At 40.7% G+C, this 24,138-nt stretch overlaps 1 protein-coding gene across 1 annotated transcript in view; it reads right to left on the bottom strand.

The window, feature by feature from the left end:
- The window catches only part of calr (calreticulin), a gene marked incomplete at its 5' end in the record, with an annotated part of 53,345 nt that overhangs the window by 28,349 nt on the left and 858 nt on the right, over positions 1–24,138 (bottom strand). Inside the window, 5 exons of the mRNA XM_043700099.1 lie at positions 5,666–5,779; positions 6,705–6,914; positions 18,554–18,648; positions 19,712–19,915; positions 21,651–21,752. Coding sequence (XP_043556034.1) covers positions 5,666–5,779; positions 6,705–6,914; positions 18,554–18,648; positions 19,712–19,915; positions 21,651–21,752 — 725 coding nt within the window. The remainder of the gene's footprint in view (positions 1–5,665; positions 5,780–6,704; positions 6,915–18,553; positions 18,649–19,711; positions 19,916–21,650; positions 21,753–24,138) is intronic.

Here is a 24,138-nt window from a genome sequence, read left to right as displayed (position 1 = left end):
CGACCTCGATTATCGGGGTCGTCAATATGATTTTCCAAGGTCCGGACTCGCTGCTCGCGAGTCCGGACCTGATCCACGGCCGATTGAGCAGTTGTCTCCGAGGTTGCGGCCTTTAGCTCCGCCCCTCCGACTCGGCGTTGAATTTCATCAATTTCACGGTCGTGCTTCTTCAGCGCGGCCGAGAGCGACTCCCAACGATTTCTGGATTTGACGATAAAGGCATCGATCTTCGAGTCAAGCTTGGAAAGCATTTCTGCAAGACTTGCTACTGTAGGTAAGTCCCCTGGGGCGGCTGTGGACGCCTCTGCTGCAGCTGGAGAGTGTGGGGGAGGGGTTCCTGCTTGCTGAGAGCTGCGGGCTCCCTTCCCTTTAGTCATTTTAACTTAGGATTAAGTTGCTTAAATGTAATATTACACAACTAATTGAGTGACTAAACTATTATAAATGATTTATAAATGATTTGGTGAGCTTGGTAGGGGGTAGGTGACCCACTGTGCCCAAGTCTTGGGAGGAGCACTATAGACTCAGTCTTACTGGGTCGCCGCCATCTTGGATCCCCCCGGTGTCTTTCTTAAATGCTCCCCTGGCAACCCAGGAAGTACAGGAGGCAGTAAGGCAACTCCAGAGTGGCAAAGCGCCGAACCAGACGGATTCCAGGCTGAGTTCTATCAAGAATTTATAGAGGAACTGGCCGGGCCATTTATAAATATGAACAATTATTCACATAGTCAAGGCTGCCTCCCACCTTCTCTGAGAGAAGCAAATATTTCTCTCATTCTTAAGAAGGGAAAGGCCCCAGATGACCGCTCTTTGTACAGACCTATATCCTTGTTGAATGTGGATTTTAAAATTCCAGCATTAAGACTGGAGAGGGTTTTACCATTCATTATAAAAGAGGACCAGACGGGGTTTATAAAGGATCACAGATCAACTAATAATGTTAGAAGAATCTTAAACGTGGTACAAGCCTACCAGCAGGGAGCGATACTGGGATTAGTTGTCTCCCTAGATGCAGAGAAGGCATTCGATCGGGTTGAATGGCCATATCTTTTTTACATGCTGGAACAGTTTGGTGTTGGAGATGTCTTTACTAAATGGGTTACAGTATTATATAATGATCCCAAAGCAGATGTGATTACCAACGGTTTAAGTTCAGATAGCTTTAGCATTGGCAGAAGCTGTCGTCAGGGATGTCCTCTCTCACCACTATTATTTACGCTAGTGATCGAGCTGCTGGCAGAAGCTTTACAAACTGACCCTAATATAATGGCTCCAGAGGTTGGATCGGGCAAACACAAAATTATTGCAGGTGTTGCGCTCCTTTTCTTAAATGATCCTTTCACATCTGTGCCCCGGTTAATTCAAGTGGTTAACTTATTTGGTATATTCTCAGGTTAGAAAATCAATTTTATGAAATCGGAAGCCATGCCGCTGAGAGGTCTTGCCAGTATATCCAATTTTCCGGATGGATCCTGTTTCCCCTTTTGGTGGTCACTGGGGGTTTTCTGTACTTAGGTATTTTTATTACTTTGGCATTTGGCCAGCTATATTAAGCCAATTATACGCACTTATTAGAGATAATAAGATAGGATCTTCAATGCTGGGAAAATCTCCCAATATCCTGGCTAGGTCGAATAGCCTTAGTTAAGATGAATATTCTATCTCACCTTTTATACCCTGTGAGAATGCTCCCCTTGATGCTGCCGAGACAGGTGCTGCGGAAGCTTTATGGTTGGCTCAGTTCCTTTATCTGGAGTCATAGACGGCCCTTTATTAAATTAGAAAAGCTGCAGCTTCCGCAAGTAAGGGGTGGGCTGGACTTTCCAGGTTTCAGGAGGTATCAATTGAGCTCTCTATTATCTTACATAGCTGATTGGGTCTCTTGTGACCCACAATCAATCTGGTTAGATATTGAGGCCTCCCAAGCAAAATGTCCCCTCATCAATCTACTATTTATGGACAAGATGAGAGTTATTACGGATTATTGTAAAAACCCTATTGTATTAAATACAATCAAAGCCTGGAGGATAATGCGACGGGATGAGGGTAACTTGCAAAAAACCTCCCCTTATACCCCTTTAGTGGGAACATTGGGATTCCAGCCAGGGTTGACTGATGCTATATTCAAAATCTGGGAGTCCAGAGGTATCTCCTGTTTGGGAGATCTGTTCAATGGGGAGGTCATGATGTCCTTCGAACAGCTGCGTCAGAAGTTTGGGCTGCCTAGCAAGGATTTTATTTGGTATTTTCAAATGCGAGATTTTATACAAAAGAAGACCACATTGATAATTAATCCTTATAAATCGGATAGGAGAGTGCTTCGGCTAATGGGTCTGCCCTCAGTCAGTACTCTCTACCACTTACTATGTAATAAGGTGTCGAAGGACATGGAACAGTTATATAAAACGTGGAGTCAAGAATTGGGGATGAAAATCTCCTTAGAAATATGGGAGGATGTCTGGGAAAATGCTAGGAAGATCTCTATCTGTAACAGAACTCAGGCTATTCAATTGAAGATACTTCACAGGGCTCACATGGCACCAGAGCGACTTGCAAAGTTCAAGGCAGGAGCATCTCCAATGTTTCTTAAATGCAAAATAGAAGTTGGTACTCTCACGCATTGTCTGTGGACATGCCATAAGGTCCGTAGGTACTGACATAGAGTAGCGAATGCCTTGACAAAGACTTTGGAATGTGAGATTGGGTTGGACCCAATGTCTTTACTTTTGGGCTCCCCACATTTCCCCTCTTTGGATGTGTACAGGAGGAAATTATTCACTATCCTTTCCTTTTGTGCGAGGAAAAATATTTTAGTGAATTGGGTATCCAAAGGTCCCCCAGGACTTTCAAATTGACATAGGATAGTCATGGAATACATCCCCCTTGACTTCATTATGAATATGGTGCATCAAAAAACAGAAATATTTTATAGATCATGGCAGCCCTTTTTGAACTACATTGACACAGATATTTCGGCCATATTATTCAGGTAATGGTTCTGGCTGGTTCGGGAACCCCCGGGAGGTGGATTCCTGTATAAATACAGGTTTTGTTATGACTTGATATAAATCTATTTTGAATATGTATTTAGTTATTTATTTACTTATTTGTTTTCTTTTCTCCTGCACGGTGGTACAGTGGTTCGCACTGCTGCCTCACAGCGCCAGAGACCCAGGTTCAATTCCCGCCTCAGGCGACTTGACTGTGTGGAGTTTGCACATTCTCCCCGTGTCTGCGTGGGTTTCCTCCGGGTGCTCCGTTTTCCTCCCACAGTCCAAAGATGTGCAGGTCAGGTGAATTGGCCATGCTAAATTGTCCGTAGTGTTAGGTAAGGGGTAAATGTAGGGGTATGGGTGGTTTGCGCTTTGGCGGGTTGGTGTGAACTGTTGGGCCAAAGGGCCTGTTTCCACACTGTAAAGTAATCTAATCTAATCTAATCTAATCTGTTTATTGTTAGTAATGTATGATATCCTATTTTATGTTTTGGTTGTTTGTAGAATAGATTAGTAATTAGTTTTTTTAATTCTATATTGGCGTTGTTATTACATTGTAAAGTGGAATACACTAGTTTGTACTATTTTTGTAATTTCATAAAAAAATCACAAAAATCTTCTTTTTCAATAAAAATATCTATAAAAAAAGTCCAAACAAGTTTGTAAAGAACCATTCACTCGAATGCTAGTAGATTGTGGAAGGTCATTAGTGAAAACTAAAATGAGACATTGGTATATCTTTATTCTTATGTATCTGACATTTTGATTTCCAGAAACTATTCTTTTAAGGACAATTACAGCTAAGCAGTTGTATTAACTTAGCTTTTTCACTCGTGGAGTACCAATTGAAACAAAATTAGAACAAGGTTCTAACTTTGTCTAATTTTTTTTCAGGACATAATAAGCAAGTTGGGTACAACATAGTTGAAGTCTACTGCCTATCAAATGCAACCACAGGGAGCTCTGGAGAAAGCCATCAAATTCTCAAAACAATGAATAAAGCATACTGTTACAAATGCCAACAGGATTTGATAAAGAATTAAATCTGTTACTATTTGCAACCAGAAAATCCCTAATAAATCCATTAGATTTAGTCTTTTGAAAATGATTAATAGTCATGAGATAAAAATTTATTAAAAAGATGTTTTAAAGGCATAGACAAATTTTTGATATTGTATTACATACCCATGGATCTTCAGCAATTCACAGGAGTATGCAAAATTGTACAGGAGCATTTTAAAACCTCAGGAAAAGATAAAAGAATGGGCAGACAAACATGATACAACTAGAACCCTTCAACGAAAGACTTAATGTGAGTGCCATAACCTTTAAAAGATGAATTTCTGAAAGTGAGATTCAGTGGTCGATGCAAGGTAGTTTGGAGTATTAGCCATGTGACTTATCTGATAGGTTCTCCAGATTGCAGGTAAAAGAATCAATTATGTCATGTGAACATGTTAAAGCAATATCATTGTGAGAGGAAGACCATAAGAAATAGCTTTAAATATTGTTTCTAAGGTTGTTATGGTTTTGAACTGTCTCTTTGTTTTGGGTAAAATGAAGGAATGAAGGGTTCATGTCACTTGTTCTGAATTCTGTCCAACAATAAGCCTGGTAGGTTGATTGTTAAAGGTTACAGCATCTGATTGCTTTATTTGGAAGAAGGTACAAGATATTCACTCCTGTAAATAATGACCAGAGGAGCTGTGCTGACAGTGAATACTGTCAGTCATCAAGACTTAGGGAGATGTTAAAGACATAAAATATTGTGACTGGTTATGCTTTATACTGTCTACTTAAATTCCAAAATAAAATGAAGTTGGAAGTTAGGAAGATAGCTAATTCACATTTTTACCTGCTATAGAAGGCCCATGCAACTCACATTGCCATGAAGATAGGTTTTGAGCTGGGAAAAGTGCATAGAACATGATTGTAGGATGAGGTTACAAGCTTCTCAAAAAAATCACAAACACACAGACAGGATCAGCCTGAAAAAATCCAAGAGAGAAAGAGAGAGAGCAAAGAAATAGATAAAGATAGCAATTTTTTGTTCACTATACTAAATGTGAATGCCAGCTCATAATTTGATTGAAGAGATTATGTACATGAGGGTTTAAATGAAGCTAGAAGATTCATTAAGTTTTAGCTTGAGGAAAGGATCTCCAATTCATCCGTCTCCATAAAAATCGGTTTGAGAAGTGAAAGACATCTGACTGGAAAAGGGAAATAAAGCACTTCGAATCAATTTGGATTGGTTGGAAAGTTAACTGTCAGGAGGATTTTTGGTCATCATAAAAGTTGAAAGGGATCTTTTTCCCTTGTTTCTGGAGTACAAGTTGCCAACAGAAAATGGTATAGTCAATTCTGCTATTAGTTTATGAAGCAAAGTTTTCAAAACTTGAAATTCAATCAAGTGAACATTTCAGTCATTAGTTGCAAGTTTGAATTTCTTTTCAAAGTATTGTCTTTACTGGGGATCTTAACACCACAGGACATTGATTGTCTACAATAGTTTAACACTAATTCCTTCCTGTTTATTGTTTCATTTGGTAAAAGAACATACATCTTAAACTGAAAAATAAGTTGTCATAAAATATAATAATTTGAAGTATAGAATAACATGAAAGAAATGTACATGAAAAATAAGTAAATACAATGTTTTTGAAGTTCACCTTGTATTCTGGATTCTGAATCATAGGAGGCTCCCATTCACCATCCATCTCATCATCCCAGTCGGTTGGTTTCTTGGCATCAGGATCTGGAATGGATTCTGGCTTGTCCCAGTCCTCAATTTGTTTGGGGGTGGTTGGAGGGAGAAGGCAATTGGAAAGAAGGCAAAAAAAATGTATCTTTACTTGGTGAAAGTGTTCCCAGAGTCCAACACATGGCCACTAATTGTGAAGCAAAGGCAGTTGGGATGCAAAAGAGGTGAGAATTAGAGGAGCAGAAATCTGAGAGAATTGTTAAGCTGGAAGATCACAGAAGGCAATTGGGAGATTTGAAAACAAGAATGAATATTTTTAAAGTAAGGCATTGCAGGCAGCACGGTGACTCAGTGGCCAGCACTGCTGCCTCATACTGCCAGGGACACAGATTCAAATCCACCCTTGGGCGATTGTCTGTGTAGAGTTTGCACATTCTCCCTGTGTCTGTATGGATTTCCTCTGGGTGCTCTGGTTTCCTCCAACAGTCCAAAGATGTGCAGATTAGGTGAACTGGCCATGCCAAATTGCCCATAGTGTCCAGGATGTGTAGATTAGTCAGGGGAAATATAAAAGTAATAGAGTAGGGGAATGGGTCTGGGTGGGATACTTTTCTGAGGGTCGGTGTGGACTTGTTGGGCCAAATGGCCTGTTACCACACTGTAGGGATTCTATGATATGATAATATATAGGTATGAATGTGGTGCTGAGAAATTATGGAGGCACTCTTTGAAAGGACCAAAGAAATGTATTACAAAAGGTTAGTTTCAGAAAATGGACTGGCTTGAAGATTTCTTTAAGGTGTACCGTGCTTATTTTCATACATAGTCCAGCATTTCTAAGCTGTGCCGAGAGACATGTTAGCACAATTATCAGTTATAGCATTCAAAGGACTGAGTGACTTACTCACTAGAATGCTATTAAATTGCATGCACATTTATGATCAAAATTTACCACTAAGATAGTTTTAAATTATTTAAATTATTCAGAATTAGTGATGCCAACTTACTTTTGGTTTCACATCATCTGGGTCATTAATCTTCTCTCTATCATCCCAGTCTTCAGGTTTCTTAGCATTTGGATCCTTAATTGTTTTAGGAGGCAGTAGGTCCCAATCCTCTTCCAAACTCCCAAATTCAACTTTTTCATTATCAATCTTCACTTCATAGGTGTTGTTGAAATGAACTATTAAGGTGTAGAGATGAGTGTATTCATCGTCCTGTGAGCAAAATGTTATTTCAGTTCAAACAAAGACATGACTTCTTCAATGCTCAAATTCCACTCCTTCAAATGTAAAAATCAGTTTCTTTCACTTATAAAGATTACCAGCTGTAAATTCTGTTTGATGTCCAACAAGTAAAATACTTGCAGCTGATCTTTTGCCAATGGCTCTCCTCATGGTTTGAATCATTTCACCAAATAGTACCCTCCTGCTATACAGGGCTAAATACTGTATCCCAATGCCTAGTATAAAGATAGCTGCTTTTGGTCATGAAAATAATCTGTCAATCGGTCTACAAGTCCTTTCACTGCTTCATACTTGCCAAAGCAAATGCAAACGTAATTTGAATGCACACAGGTTTCTGTTAAATTGTAAAAATGCAAGTAAAACTTGACTGGAGAAATCAGTTGTTACTTTATTGACATACTCAAATGAAATGATTAATAATGTAATTCTTTTGTATCTGAAAATGACCTAATAGAATCAAATTACCTTTAATTAGTCAAGTGTCAATTTCAAGCAGAACTCCACCTCCACCCTGTCTCTCAAGCGGACCCATTTTATCAGAATGGACATTCCATTTCTTCAAAGTAGCTATTGTTATTCCCAAGAAAGACTGCAAGTTTAGAATCTTCGACTTCATTGAATGGAAAATGTGCAGGGACATGGCCAAAATTTATTTTACACAGAACCTTTTAACCACAGAGTCCAGTTCAGCCTGTTGATTTGGATTAGATTCTAACTCCGATGTGGAACACAGTATGCTAATAACTGGCTCCTATTTATGACATGAAAACTATACCAATTCTAGTTGCAAGGAAATGTATTTACAAGAAAAAGATCCACACATACTATAGAAGCAAATTATTTACCAAATACATGAATAGCAAAAATATTAAAACTAGAGAAGTTAAGCTAAATTGATTCAAATCAATAAAACCTCTTAGCCCCTATTGCTCTTCTTGGTTTAATTTCCTGTTCAATAGTCGTGAGCAATTTGATTCAATATGTATATGGTGTATACAACTGGTGCGTCAATTGGTGGAACTGCAAGGAACAACATGAAGTGGTTCAGTTAGAGAAGACCATAAGGTCATAAAACAAAGGAGCAGAAATTAGGCCATTCAGCTCATCAAATCTGCTCCGCCATTTAATCATGGCTGATAAGTTTCTCAAACCCATTCTCCTGCTTCATCTCCGTAACCCTTGATCTCCTTTATATTCAAGAACCTATCTACTTCTGTCTTTAATAAATTCAACGATCTGGCCTTCACAGCCTTCTGTGGCAATGAATTGCATAGATTCATCATTCTCTGGCTAACTCTGTTCCTAAAGGTCTTCCCTTTATTCTAAAGCTATGCTCTCAGGTCCTAGTCTCCCCTATCAATGGAAACACCTTCCCAACATCAATTCTATCCAGGCCATTCAGTATTCTGTATTTTTCAATTAGATCCCCCCTCATCCATCTCAACTCCATCAAGTATAGACCCAGAGTCCTCAAACATTCCTCATATATTAAGCTTTCCATTCTTGGAACCATTCTCGTGAACCTCCTCTGAACACACTCCAGGGCCAGTACATCCTTCCTGAAGTATGGGGCCCAAAATTGTGCATAATACTCGAAGTGTGGTCTGTCCAGAGCCTTATAGAGCCTCAGAAGTACATCCTGCTTTTATATTCAACTCTTCTCAAAATAAATGCCATAATTGCATTTGCCTTCCTAACTACTGACTTAATCTGCAAGTTTATCTTGAGGGAATCCTGGGCTAGAACTCTCAAGTCTCTTTGCACTTCAGACTTTTGAATTTTCTCCCCATTTAGGAAATAGTCCATGCCTCTATTGTTCCCACCAAAGTGCATGACCTCACACTTTCCCAGGTTGTACTCCAACTGTCACTTCTTTGCCCACTCTCCTAACATGTCTAAATTCTTCTGCACCCTCCCCACCTCCTCAGTGTTACCTGTCCCTCTATGCATCTTGTATTGTCTGCAAATATAGCCAGAATGCCCTCAGTTCCTTAATCTAGATTGTTAATGTATGAAGTGAAACGTTGTGGTCCCAAAACTAAGCCTTGGGCGGCACGGTGGCACAGTGTTTAGCACTGTTGCCTCACAGCGCCAGAGACCCGGGTTCAATTCCCGCCTCAGGCAACTGACTGTGTGGAGTTTGCACGTTCTCCCTGTGTCTGCGTGGGTTTCCTCTGGGTGCTCCGGTTTCCTCCCACAGTCCAAAGATGTGCAGGTCAGGTGAATTGGCCATGCTAAATTTCCCGTAGTGTTAGGTAAGGGGTAAATGTAGGGGTATGAGTGGGTTGCGCTTCGGCGGGTCGGTGTGGACTTGTTGGGCCGAAGGGCCTGTTTCCACACTGTAAGTAATCTAACCACTTGTCACTAGCTGCCACCCTGAGAAGGACCTTTTATCCACACTCTCTGCTTTCTGCCAGACAGCCAAGTTTCTATCCATGCTAGTACCTTGCCTCTGACACCATGGGTGGTGGAAATGTGTTGCTGGAAAAGCGCTGTGCTGTGCAGCAACATGTCCACCTTTTGACTGATTGTTGCTGACCAAGATGACTGACTGCCTGGCTTCGTATTTGCACTTAAAGGCAAGGCAAGACAGAGGCTGATCTTCTGAACAAAGCAGCAATATGCAAATGGGAAGGCAGAGATGCTGTTAGCATCCAAATAGTCACAAACTAAGTGAGCACTAGATGTCTGAGGAGCACCCTGCTCAAATCCATGAGTCTGCTGCCATGAGTCAGGAACCTGAAGAAGGGCTAATGCCCAAAACGTCGATTCTCCTGTTCCCTAGATGCTGCCTGACCTGCTGCGCTTTTCCAGCAACACATTTCCATCTCTGATCTCCAGCATCTGCAGACCTCACTTTCTCCTCTGACACCATGGGCCTTTATCTTACTCAGTAGCCTTCTGTGTGGCACCTTGTCAAAGGCACCTTCACCTTGGATTGTGATGTTGCCGCCAAGCCTCTTTGTGTGCAAGAGTAGGCAGCAGACTCATGGATTTGAGCAGGGTGCTCCTCAGACATCTAGTGCTCACTTAGTTTGTGACTATTTGGATGCTAACAGCATTCTGCTGCTGTTGATGGCCCATAATGTCTTATAGATGCCCAGTCTTGAGTTGCTAGAAGTGTTCAGTCTGTCCCATTTAACACAGTGATAGTGTCACGCAATTTGATGGAGGTTATTGTCAATGTGAAGACAGCACTTAGTCTCTATAAGGACTGTGCGATGATTGCTTTTACTGATACAGTTGTGAACAGATTATCTGCAGCAGGCAGATTGGTAAGGATGAGGTCAAGTATGTTTTTCCTTCATGTCGGTTCTCTCACCACCTGCGACACACACAGTCTAGCATCTACATTCTTAAAGACCTGACAAGCTCAATCAGTAATACTGCTGCCAATCCAATATTGTTCGTGGACATTGAAATGCCTCACCCAGAGCACATTTTGTGCTCTTGCCATCCTCAGTGCTTCCTCTAAGTTGTTCAACAAGGAGGAGCACCGAATTACCAGCTGAAGGAGGACAGAATGTGGTAGTCAGCATGAGGCTTCCTTGCCCATATTTAACATGAAGACACAAGACTTCCTGAGGTCCGGAGTCAATGTTGAGAATTTCCAGAGCAACTCCCTCCCAGCCACACACCACTTTGCCATGTCCTCTGCTGGGTCTGTCCTGCTGGTGGGATAGGACAAATCCAGGGATGGTGATGGTGATGTCTGGGACATTGTCAGTAAGGTATGATTCCATGAGTATGATAATGTCAGGCTGTGCTGATTAGTCTGTGAGACAGCTCACCCAAGTTTGGCACTAACCCTGGATGTGCGTAAGGAGGACTTTGCAGGGTTGACGAGGCTGTTTCTGCCATTGTCTTTCCTGGTCCTAGGTTGATGCCAGGTGATCCATCCGGTTTCATTTCTTTGAGACTTTGTAGCAAATGGTACAAGCAAGTGGCTTGGTAACCCATTTCATAGGGTAATTGAGTCAATCACATGTGGCAATGTGGGACTAGAGTCACAGGTAGGCCAGATCAGATTTCCTTCCCTGAATGACATTAGTGAACCAGATGGATTTTTCCAACAATCAACAATGATTTCATGCTCACCAATAGATTCTAATTCCAGACTTTTTTTTATTGAATTCAAGTTCCACCAACTGCTGTGGTGGGTTCCAACCTGGGTCCCCACTACATCAGCTGAGTTTCTGGATTAATAGTATAGCGTTAATACCAAAGGCCATCGCCTTCCTGAAAATATGCAGAAAGCACGCAGATTAATAGGTAGTGAGGAGAGGGGAAGGCGTCTGAGAGGGAATAAGGGGAAACACTGCAATCCTTAGCAGGAGGTAGCTGCACAGGCAGATCTAGAGTGATGTGAGGTAATAGAGAGAAGGAACACCTAAGGTCATTAAACTTCTTCCTGCGTTGCTGGGCGTTTCACCAGGTGGTGGGTATCACACTTACTCAGGCAACAACATCAGAATGAGTGGCAGAATCTGGTACTGTGATCTCCTCTAATGATCCTGAGGTAAGAAGATGTCCCTCCTATTCACCACCTCATTCACCCGGGCCTCAAGGTCCCCATTGGTGAAGTGGAGTGCCAACATTTTTCTCTCAGTCACATCCTTTGAAACGGTGTAGCAACACGTTGCGAATGGCAATTGGGATTACATTAGGGATGCTGGCTTCAGCAGCATCAAAACACTTACAGTCAGTGAAAGATGAATTAACATATCCCAGTTGCACTGAACAAGTTCACATAGAGATCCTGACTGGGTCGCTATGGTCAATGCTGCTGTAAGATGCTAAAGGTGCTTTTTTGGCTGAATATCTATTTTTCTTATTCAGCATAATGTTTCAGTTCTCATTGATCTCCATCATCATCCTGTAGTCCTGGAGCTTCTTCCATTTTGTCTGGACAGTGCCAGTTCAATTCCCCAGACATGAATTACATATAAACTTGATGTGGAGGGACCATCCTATGACCCTCAGTGGCCCAAGTGGTAGAAGGTGTTGCATCACAGTTACACTGGACAGCATGAATGCACTCTGACTTTCACATTTGGACAACATTTACATCCTTGCCCCTCTCTCATCTGCACAGCATTCCATGGAAGGTGAGCAGCTATGGCTTCCCTATGTTTTTATTGCATCATGATGGCATTATAGCTAGAAGTTCCACAGTAAAGGTCAGTTCCAAATGAGTTTGAGATTGATGCTGGTCCTGGGCTTCCAGTTGTGTGTGTTGGTCATCAATTTGTGTGGATGCTCTTAGTTCAGGACCAAAGAGACCACAGCAACTTCTGCTTCTAGATCCACTCAGGACAGCTAAGATGAGCATATTGTTTGCAATATGGGAAACAAAGCAGCCCCTGTGTCATGAGACCATTCAGCGATCACAGCATACCCAAACAACGTTTGAATCAGTATCCTCAGAACATTTGGACATGGAGGCCCCAAAAAGGAGACCAGTGTGATGCCTCTATAAAGACATGTGGACATTGTTGTCCTGGTTCAAATGTCTGTTCCTCAAGTCTTTTGGTGCATGTACAATAATGAGGGCCTATCCCCCACATCCCAATCCAAGACATTGCTTTCACCTCACACCAATTAATGGGATTAATTAGTGGTTTGGATGATGTGGTGAACAGTGCTAAGGCCAGGACTTTTAGTCAATACACTAATTCAAAACATAAAATCTGTATACAGCATTTTGTGAAAATAGATGACTTTAATCTGTACTGTCTCACTGTCTGTTTAGTGCTCTTGCCCTTTGAAGGCAATGCACAAAAGTGGAGCCCCACCCTCACAGAATGAAACACTTACAGTTGCTACTCTGGGTGTGATGACAGTTATTTTCATCTCCATGGTGCACTTGTTATTTACACCTCGGTGAAAGGAAACAATAGGCATACTTCACAGGCTCGCAGACTCAGCCTCTCAGTCTAGGTGAGCACACAAATTGTCATACTCCCGTTTTCCTAGCCCTCTCTGCCAATCTCATTGGCTTTGATCTTCCCCACATTCCCATCCAGCCCATTTATTTAACTACTAGTCTTCCTTCTTTACCCTCGAAACCTGAGGCATATAGTTCGGTCATGCCAAACATCATGATGCATTGTCCCCATCAAACTCAGGGTTGCGGTGACCATCAAAGATCTCCTCCTGGCTCCCCTTCACACAATATACCACACCCTCCCATCTCTATGGTCTCCCACCCAGTTATGTTAGGTTTCCACCTATGTTAGTTTTCACAATTATTATCCCAGCATGTGCTTTCCATCCCCAAAGATGACTTCCCAGCTTCTTCATTGCCACAGTGCTCCCAATAATATCCTTTGACTTTCATTGGATAGACCCAGTACTGATTGTGGCACACCCAACTGACAAGCTTAAGAAGACAGAAAGTGTAGTGCTGGAAAAGCACAGTCAGTCAGGCAGCATGCGAGGAACAAGAGAGTCGATGTTTCGAGCATAAGCTCTTCATCAGGAATGTGAGTGGGGGGGTCCCAAAGCAGCTGAGAGATAAATGGGAGGAAGGTGGGGCAGGGGGAAGGTAGCTAGGAATGCGTTAAATGGATGCAGATGGGGCGTGATGGTGATATGTCAGAGTGGAGAGTGGAGCAGATAAGTGGGAAGGAAGGTGGACAGGTAGGACAGTTCAAGAGGACAGTGCCGAGTTGAAGCCCACTGCATGGGCGCTAGCTACACCTGCCTCGTCGTCAGTTACATGGAACAGTCCATCTTCCGCAGTTACTCCGCACCATTCCTGCCTTTTCCTTTGGGACATCGATGACTCTATCGGCGCCACCTTGTGCTCCCACAAGGTGGTTGAACAGTTCATCAACTTCGCAACATCTTCCACCCTGACCTCAACTTCACCTGGACCATCTCGGACACCTCCCTCCCCTTCCTGGACCACTCCATCTTCATTTCCGGTGACTGACGCAACACAGATCTGCTTCAAACGCACAAATGGCCACAACTACCTGGACTAAACCTCCTCCCACCCACCCCCTGTAAAAACGTTATCCCTTACTCCCAATTCCTCCGCCTCCATTGCATCTGCTCCCAGGAGGACAAATTCCACTCCAGAACATCCCAAATGGCTCCTACTTCATGGACTACAATTTCCCCTGCCACAAGGGCAACAATGTCCACCAGCACATCTCTTCCACTTCCCGCACCTCTGCCCTTGAACCCCACCCCTCCAACCGCAACAAGGACAGAACCCCCCTGGTCTTCACCTTTCACCCCACCAACCTCCGAATACAACGAATCATCCACCACCTACAGTCAGACCACACCACCAGAAATATATTTCCCTCCCACCCCAATCTGCTTTCTGCAGAGACCATTCTCTCCGCGATTCCTTGTTAGGTCCACTCACCCCATCAACCCACCCACCATTCCTGGCACCTTACGTTGCCACGACCAGAGGTATAAAACCTGTGCTGACACCTCCCCCTCAGCTCCATTCAAGGTCCCAAAGGATCCTTTCACATCTGGCAGAGATTTTCCTACACCTCCAAACACCTCATCTACTGTGTCCACTGCTCTCGATGTTGTCTCCTCTACATTGGGGAGACAGGAAACCAACTTGTGGAATGTTTCAGAGAACATCTCTGGGACACATGCATTAAACAACCCCACCACCCTGTGTCCAATCACTTCAACTCCCCCTCCCACTCGAATAAGGACATTCTAGTCCTGGGCCTTCTCCACCATCAAATACCAGCCACCCGACAACTCATCTTCTGCTTTGGAATTCACCAACCACATGGGATCACCAGTTTCCTCAATGCCCTCCGCCCACCTCATCCCAGATCCAACCCTTCAACTCAGCACTGCCCTCTTGAACTGTCCTAACTGTCCATTTTCATTCACACCTATCCACTCCACCCTCCACTCCAAACTATCACTATCATTCCCCCACCTACGTCCACCTATTGCATTCCTAGCTACTTTCCCCACAACCCTACCTCTCTCCCATTTATCTCTTAGTCCTCTTGGGCCTACCTCCTATATTCCTGATGAAGAGTTTATGCTCGAAATGTCAACTCTCCTGCTCCTCAAATGCTGCCTGAGCAGCTGAGCTTTTCCAGCGCAACACTTTCTGTCTCATTAAGTTTGTCAAGTGGGTGTGCCACAATCAGTTCCGGGGCCTATCCAATAAAAGTCCTCATTTTCTCCCAACTTAATGAGACAGCCCTGATTGATGAATGAGCAGTCTCCTGTCTGATATCTGTGCAGCTTCCTGACTGACTGACTGCTAATCTACAGATTGGTGGAACTGGCCCTACTGGACTGATCATTGCCCACTCCCCAGATTGTAGAAGTACAGACTCCTGGATACACTAAGTAGCTGACTGACCATGTCCAAGATCCTGGACTATAATCAGATTCAACCTGTGAGTTACTGTGCTGGTGCCTCCTGATAGAAGTCCCTTTTCTTGTTTGGAGTGACCACAAACTCCTGCCCTTAGTCTTTGAGATATGACTGTCTGGTTGAAGCGCATACAGTGTGTTTGCCATGTAAACTGCTAGTACGTAGTGTTGATATAACACTGATCTAGCCATGTGCCACATAGTAAACTGTTCAGCCCCTTGACTGATCATTGCTGACAATCATGACAAGCTGCCTGGCTTTGTCTACACTAAACAGCAAAGCAAGTCAGAAGTCCCTGCAAGATTTTAAGTTCTGAATAAAGTGGCAAAGTGCAAAAAGGCAAAGCAAAGATGCCATGATCCAACTAGGTACAAAATGATTGAGCATGAACAGTGCAAATCAGGAGCCCTGAGATGCACCTTAATTTATTCTTGTGATGGGTATTTGCCGCTGGCAGCAGCACTACAATGAAAATTGCTTAGGTACTCCAAGGTAGCATTTGAAGTGGCAACCTGTATTATAAGTGGATCAGAGATATGTCATGATGATGCAGTGTGGTCTATCATTGGCTAATGCCAAACTCATTGGATGAGGGTGTAGGCAGTCACTGCCCATGGAGCATAACCTGAGATGTTGGTCGCTGCTGTCCCTGGAGGCCCAGGAGAGCAAGCAGCAGGCTGGACCTACCAGGTACTCATTCTATTTTTCATGTTGGGAATTGCTGTTATCTCATTTCTAGCCAGCATGTTGGAGAGTACAAACTGCACATTGATGAGGTGAGATTTGTTACTAATAGCATGCAAATGCATGTTAGAAAGGTTCTTGCAGCTCCCAATTGAGACTCTCATCTCACAATTCAAAACTTGGATGCACATCTAGACATTTTTTGAGATCAAGAATCTATTTTCTTCTGAGTTCACCATTTTTTCCCAACTAACCTACCATTACCCTTATCATTCAGAGGCTGGGAAGATTCTGCTCAGTGTTTCAATTTGAAAATATTTAGCTACAATGCATGCCAGGTTCAACGTACTTAACTTTCTTGATTTTCTTCATTAGAAACACATAACCATCTGACAAAGACCTGGAAAATGGTAGGACAGAGATGTTCTTGCTGCTATAATCCTTGACACTTTATCAATAACATGTTACTGTGCCAAGCTTCTCTGCTATTTTTAACAGAATATGGTGATCATGAACAAAACATTTTGTATGCAAACAAATATTCTGACTCCACTTTCATTTGAGGTATGACATTTAAAATTGTTATTTACATGTTCAGCAAAAATGAAGAATGCAAATAAAGTTTCACTCTTGGCATACTTTCATCCTACAATAGGATGGATTCTCAGTGTTTATTTTTTATAAGTAGTTAAACATTCTAAATTGATTAATAGTACATCAATCCAACACTTGACATGCATCACTAACTGTGTAAAATATATTAGGAATGAAATTTGTCATGGTAGTAGCAAATAATACTCATTTTTACATTCCACTTTTTTTTCAGTGGATTCAATGAAAAGGAATGGGACAAGTTGATAAATGGGTTGACAATTCATTATCATACAGCTAGTTGTTTTGAAAGGTGGATTTTTCCAAACCATCGTTGGAACTTTTTGAGGATGAACCAGTTGGGTAGACAAAGAAGAATCAGTAAATGCAGTATACCTGGATTTCCAAAAGGCATACAATAAGGTGTCTTAAATAGATAAGATAAAACACATGGAACGGGGGGCAAGGTATTAACATGGAATGGAGATTCATTAAGACGGGGAAAAGAGTGCGTATAGACAGAGTGTTTTGACATGGTCAAACTCTGACTAGTAGAGTGCTATGAGGATTAATTTGGGGACCTCAGATATTGTGGCTCAGTGATTGGCACTGCTGCCTCACAGTGCCAGGGACCTGAGTTCGAATTTAGCCTCAGGTACTTGTCTGTGTGGAGTTTGCACATTCTCCCCATGTCTGTGTGGGTTTCCTCTGGGTGTTCCAGTTTCCTCCCACAATCCAAAGATGTGCAGGTTAGGTGAATGGGCCATGCTAAAATTGCCCATAATGTTCAGGGATGTGTAGGTTAGGTGCATTAATTAGGGGTAAATGTAATGGGGTAGGGAATAGGTCTGGGTGGGTTACGTTTCAGAGGGTCAGTGTGGACCTTTAGGATTAAAGGGCCTGTTTCCACATTGTAGGGATTCCACAACAATCTATATTGATGACTTGAAGAGATGAGTCATGTATCTATGGTTACTGATGGAACCAAAGGGATATGGAAACGTAAATTTTGGGAAGGATATGTAGAACTGCAAACAAATCCTAGAGGCAAAGACAACACATAGGTTAAGTGAGTAGACAACAGGATGGCAGGTGGAATATAGTGCGGGCAGCTGTGAAGCTGTTATGTTTGGTCAGAAAAGCAGAATAATTTTGATAAGTGTGAAATATTAAAATGGTGTTGTTCAGAGAGACTTAGTGAATTCATAAACAGAGTGCAGAAAGTTAACATACAGGTAGAGCATGTAATTAAGAAAGCAAATGGCATGCTGGACTTCATTGCAAGGAGTTTGGAGTACACGAATAATGAAGACTCGCTCCAGTTGTATAATTTGTGAGCTCACATCTGGAGTACTATGCCGTTTTGTTCTTTATATTTAAGGAAGAGCATACCTGCTTTACAGGTGTACATTGAAGATTTTGCTAAATGCATTCCTAGAATAAAGGATGAGAGGCTAAATAAATGGGGTCTATATTCTCTGGAGTTTAAAAATATGGGAGACAATCTTATGAAAACATGAAAAAAATTTGGAAGTGTTAACAGTGTAGATGCTGAGAGATTGTCTCTGCTAGTCAGGAACTGAAAGCAAAAGCATACAGTCATAGCATATGGAGTCAATCATTAGGGGCATGGATACGTTCAAATGATTTCACTTAAAGGCTTGTGAATCTGTGGAACTCTCTACCTGAGAGGGTTATGGATCTACTATCACTGAATACATTAAAGGCTGAGATAGATGTGTGAGTCAAGAGATATGAAAAGCAGGCAAAAAAGTGGAGTTGAAACACAAAAGCAGTCACAATCTGTGAACGATGTGCAAATGTGACAGGCTGTACGCTTTACCCTGGTTTTCATTTCTTGTATTCCTGCGCTCTTGGAGTTGTTCAACTTATCTATTAGAGATTAAAAGTATGTTGTCAAGTTCAAATTTGATGTTTTTTGAAACAAAATTACCTTGCATCTAATATCTTTTTTAATCAAGTGGTTTTCTCCTTTGTAGCTGAAGATCACGTGAACTTTTTTTGTTTCTGGTCCACAAATATCGGGACCTGAGGAATATGAAGACATTAAAATTTACTACTGAACTCTGAAGGAAATTACAACCTGTTGAAGGCATGGTTATCTATTTCACTACTTTAAATATTATTATTGTCTTTAATGAAGGTGTAAAAAGTATTCACTGAAAAACTTTGCTCTATTACCAACTTTCAACTGACTGAGCGTCCATCCTGAATTCCCAAGATACATGGACCATGGTGCTGCTGTCTAATTCCATATGATATTTATGGTTTTATTTTGTTCCAAGAAATTTGCTTGGTATTTTTCTTATAATAATTTTAATTGCACTTGATTAAGTTACATTGAAAAGTTTTCACAAATGCAATTACTTAATGAGCATCAGTGATAATTATCAAACTTACATGTCACCTTAATAATTAGATGGAGTCAAATATGAACTCTGTGATTGTATTAGACTCTAACTGGTTTACTTCATATAGTTAAGCACTGTCAAATAGAATTGGAGCCTGATATATATACATCTTTATACGTTTTCATACAGACACACAATGTAAACAATGATCTGCTTGAAACACAACCACCATAGTTTCAGTCTGTTCCTAGACATCACAAAAGTGAATTTCCAAGTTAATACTGAATGCAGTCAAACTCTCAGTCAATTACGTGGTGTTCTCATTCTGGCACATGGTAGTGATTGGCAGAAAATTTCAACACAATTATTGTTGGGATTTCAGAATATGGCACTATAGGAAATTTCAGTACCAAGTGTGGAGATGCCATATAATAGTAAAAAAAGGCACCAAACCTCGACAAATGAAATTGTCCCAGATTTGCTAATGTTAGATTAATACTAAAGTGAAGGTCATGAAAATATCATCCTCGCTAGTTTTACAACCTGTTCTTAAAACAAAAGAACCTCTCTACCTATCCCTTTCCATTGACCTTCCTTAAAAAGGGAATGTTCTGATGAAGTGTATATAATCAATTTTCATAATAGCACTCATTTTTGATAGGGTTAAGATAGATTCAGTGACATCGTAAATGGTGCCATTTTGAAGACTTGGTATGAGTTGATCCATGGTCACTACTTACCAAACATTATATAATAAGGAGAATTTCCAGACATATCTTCTTGGTTGAGATTAGCAGGAAAAAGCTTAATGTATCCCCCACCACAGTCAATATTTTGCTCATGTTTAACAGTGAATTGTATGACTAATGTTTGTCCTTCATTGTTGAATTCTTCAAATCTAATTGATCTTGCATAAAACTTGGCATCCTGACTCGTCTGGATTCCTGTAAGACAAAGTAAAGTATGTACTTTGAGATAGTTTGAAGAGCAGATCAAAAAATTGATACAAGGATGTATAAGTAAAATAGTCACTCCAAGACATCTATTGTACTTGACATTCTCTCTGAAAAAATATTTTTTATTTATTGGTGTTACCATTCTAAAACTGAATAATACAAATTTTACTGCTTCCCAGGTGTCTGGGCCAGGAACATTTCAGAAAAGCTGGAAATGTTTTCAGAAAGAACAGGAGATCAATCTATGTGATCCATGTTGGATCCAAAGGTATTATATTTTGCAATACAAATTTAGAAATGGGTTCTGGAACAAAATTCTCCAGTTTATATTCCCCACCATGTGCTTACTTGAGAAAGGATATAATTGCATTGGAACAAACACACAGAAGGTTAACTACACTAATTCCAGAGATGAAAAGCTTTTCTGTTGAGGAGACATTGAGTAGGTTAGGTCTATACTCACTTGAGTTCAGGAGAATGAAAAGAGATTTAACTGAGGTATATAAGATGCTAAAGGGTTTTGACAAAGTAGACATAGAATGAATGTTTCCCCTTGTGGGGTAATCTAGGATGAGAGGTCACAGTTTTAGGACAAGGGGTAGCAGATTTTATACAGAGATGAGGAGGAATTACTTGTCTTAAAAGATCATGAATCTATAGAATTCACTGCTTTATAGTGCTGTGGACACCGGGACACTGAATACTGAGGAACCTCAATTATCTGAAGGACATGGGTGGGCAGTATTTTGTTCGGTTAATTGAATTCTGGATAATCGAATGCCAACTAACATAGTTTAGTTGAGCATCGGGACCTTGCAATCTTGCCAGATAATCCGATATTTGGATAATTAAGTGCCGGATAACTGAGGTTCCTTTGTAAATTTAAGGAGGAGTTAGACAGATGTTTGCTTAGAAGTAGATTAAAGGGTTATGAGGATGACCAGGAAAGTAAAGTTGAGGTTGAGATAAGATCAGCCGTGATTATATTAAATGGCAGAGCACATTCAAAGGGCTGAACTGCTATTATGCTCTGAGTTCTTATGTCCCAGAAGAGGGAAGAATGGAAGACTAAGAACTCACCTCGTGGCTAAAGAAATGATACCAGGAAAATAATTTCCATTTTGTGTTATACTGACATCTGTTCTGGGGAACAAGGAGACACTACATCCATATTGGAAGTAAGCGAATGAAATGAAAAATAATACTAAATAGGGGAGAGAAGAAGTATTTAAACTAGGAAAGAAAAAAACAGGGTAAATATAAACAAATCGAACATGAAAGTAGATAATGTGGAAGTAGATTAAATTGACATTAAAACAAAAATTAATAATAAATAAAATGAATAAAGGAAGTGCAAGAGGAAGAAAGGAAAAATTCAGACTTACCAGTCATATAATCACAAAGTAAGCTTGATTCAAGTATAATGGGAAAAGTGCAAACTTAAATATAAACAAAAACAAGTAGTTTATAATATTTTTAGGAAGAGAATACAAGATTAAACAAAAAAACAATATTTACAGTATATGGGAAGGAGAGCTACAGACAGATTAATCTGGGTGGAGAGCAAAGATTTCATGAAGTATTATTGCATAAGTAAATATGAACTAGAAAACAAACCTCTTTGTGGGGAGAGAGAGGAAAATGGTAGAGGAAACCTGGAGATTTAAATCAGGAAGCTGAATTAATGTAATTTGTTTCTGCTTATTCTATTTTCACTGTTTACCTTTGTCCTTCTCAGAATCACCATAGAATTTTCCTGCATGGAGTATGAATTTACCATAGTCAGACCTGTGTTTTGATTCTATCCATCTTTCTTCCCAAGCATCTATATAAAAAAAAGAAATGAATCACAAAGCTTAAAAGTTGTACGCTTGATTGAGATAAAATGTTTGAAACTGTATCAGAGTTGCAACAAGTTAAAGTGAAACACTAATACACTAAAACATCATCCATAATGTTGACCTGTAAGGCACTGAATGGGCAAATGTGTAAAACACTTTGTGAAACAAAAGACACGGGTTACAGGGCAACAATATTCCATTTGTAAGGAATAAGCTGCTTTGATGAGATATCATGCCTACAACTCTCTCAAGATAGGTTACATGACCTAGTTCTTTCAAAAGTGAGATAACGAGAGTTCAGAGACAGTGTGTTCCTGTTAGGAGTGAAGGGTAAGGGCAAGGGCAAGGAGAAGAGAATACTGGTTAACTAGAGATATTGAGGCTCTGGTCAAGAAAAAGAAGGAAGCATAATACCATAAGACCATAAGACATAGGAGCGGAAGTAAGGCCATTCAGCCCATCGAGTCCACTCCGCCATTCAATCATGGCTGATAAGCATTTCAACTCAACTTACCCGCATTCTCCCCGTAGCCCTTAATTCCTTGTGACATCAAGAATTTATCAATTTCTGCCTATGTCAGGTATAAACTGCTGAGATCAAATGAATCCCTTGAGGACTATAGGAGTAGTACGGGCATACTTAAAAAGGAAATCAGGAGAGCAAAAAGATGAAATGAGATATCTTTGACCGATTAAATTATGGAGAATCCAAAGAGATTCTACAAGTACATTAAGGGCAAAAGAGCAACAAGTGAGAGATCAATAGGGCTTCTTATGTGTGGAACTACAGGAGGTGTTGAGATGAATATTTCATGTCAGTATTTACTGTAGGAAAGACATGGAAGCTAGAGAACCTGGGGAAATAAATAGTGATGTCTTGAAAATGGTCCACATTACAGAAGAAGGGGTGCTAGAGGTCTTAAAACACATAAAGATTGATAAATCCCCAGGATCTGATCAAGTTTTATGAAGATGTGGGTGTACTGTATCTTTAAGAGAGTTAGAAGATGACAGAACTACGTGACAGCACCAAGTGTTCTCAGTAAGGTAAGAATGTAACACTTGGTTGAAAGTAGATTAGCTGGGTTGCCTGGAAACAACAGAACAGATTCAAATTAGGCCAATCAGTTTAAATTATACCCCCAAAATGCCAAATTCCAATCAAGTTTGAATTTAGTATATTGACAATCTTAAAAGCCAATGACACAATCCAATGCTTTGGAGGGTTTTAAGACTGGGGAAAATTGAACAGTTGGGAGGAGAACTGCCAAGCCACAAGCCTGTAAAGACTACCGAGAAATGGGTCTCTTAAAGGTACCTTTATTGATCAATAACCTGTGAAGCAAAATTACCAAGAAGAAGAAAAGAAGACAGGAATACAGAAAATAACCTAAAGCTTCCTGGTTTTGAGATAAGAACTTTTGTAAATCTGAATCAGGATTTTTTTCAGACCAGTATTATAGAGGGGTAAGTAAAATATAGGAAGGGGTTGTAAATAGTCATTAGTTAATTATTCTCTGTTATAATTTAAGAGATAAAGTTGTTAATTTTTGCTTTAAATAGTTTATGGCCTCTCGAATTTTCACAGATTACTGCATGGGATAAATCTTTTCTGTTTTGCTGGTTTAAATTAAGCTGGAGGGTTTACCCCGTATCGTAACACAAGTGTATCCTAGAACATCATGGAAAGCTAGGGAGGAATTTGCGGTGCCCCTAGTCAAGATATTTATACAACTACAGCCATGGGTGAGATGCCGGAAGACTGGAGGGTGGCTAATGTTTTGCCTTTATTTAAGAAAGGCTGCAATGAAAAACCTGAGAATTATAGATCAGTAAGTCTGACATCGCTGGTGGGTAAGTTGTTGAAGGGAATTCTGAAAGACAGAACTTACGTGCATTTGGAGAGGCAAGGGCTGATTAGAAATAGTCAGTATGGTTTTGTAATCGTATCTCACAAATTTTAATTTTTTAAGGACATGATAAACAAAGATAGAGCAGTCGTGTTGTCTACATGGATTTTAGCAAGGCTTTTGACAAGGCTTCACATATTAGACATGTTAATAAAGTTAAATCACGTGGAATCCAGGGAGAGCTAACTGATTGGATAGAAAATTGGCTTGACAGTGGGAACATAAAGTCATGACAGAGGGGTTTTTGGACTGGATGCCTGTGAGCAGCAGTGTTCTGCAGGTATCAGCTGGGTCCACTGTTCTTGGTCATTTACATAAACAATTTGGATGAGAATATAGTAAATTTGTGGATGACACCAAAATTGATGTTATAGTGGACAGTGAAGAACTGAAAATGTGATGCTGGAACAGCGCAGCAGGTCAGGCAGCATCCAGGGAACAGGAGAATCGACGTTTTGGG

This window comes from Chiloscyllium plagiosum, chromosome 11, assembly GCF_004010195.1.
Source record: "Chiloscyllium plagiosum isolate BGI_BamShark_2017 chromosome 11, ASM401019v2, whole genome shotgun sequence".
Lineage (NCBI taxonomy): Eukaryota > Metazoa > Chordata > Chondrichthyes > Orectolobiformes > Hemiscylliidae > Chiloscyllium > Chiloscyllium plagiosum.
The sequence above is the reverse complement of the archived record's forward strand: the minus strand, read 5'-3'. Positions and strand labels throughout refer to the sequence as shown.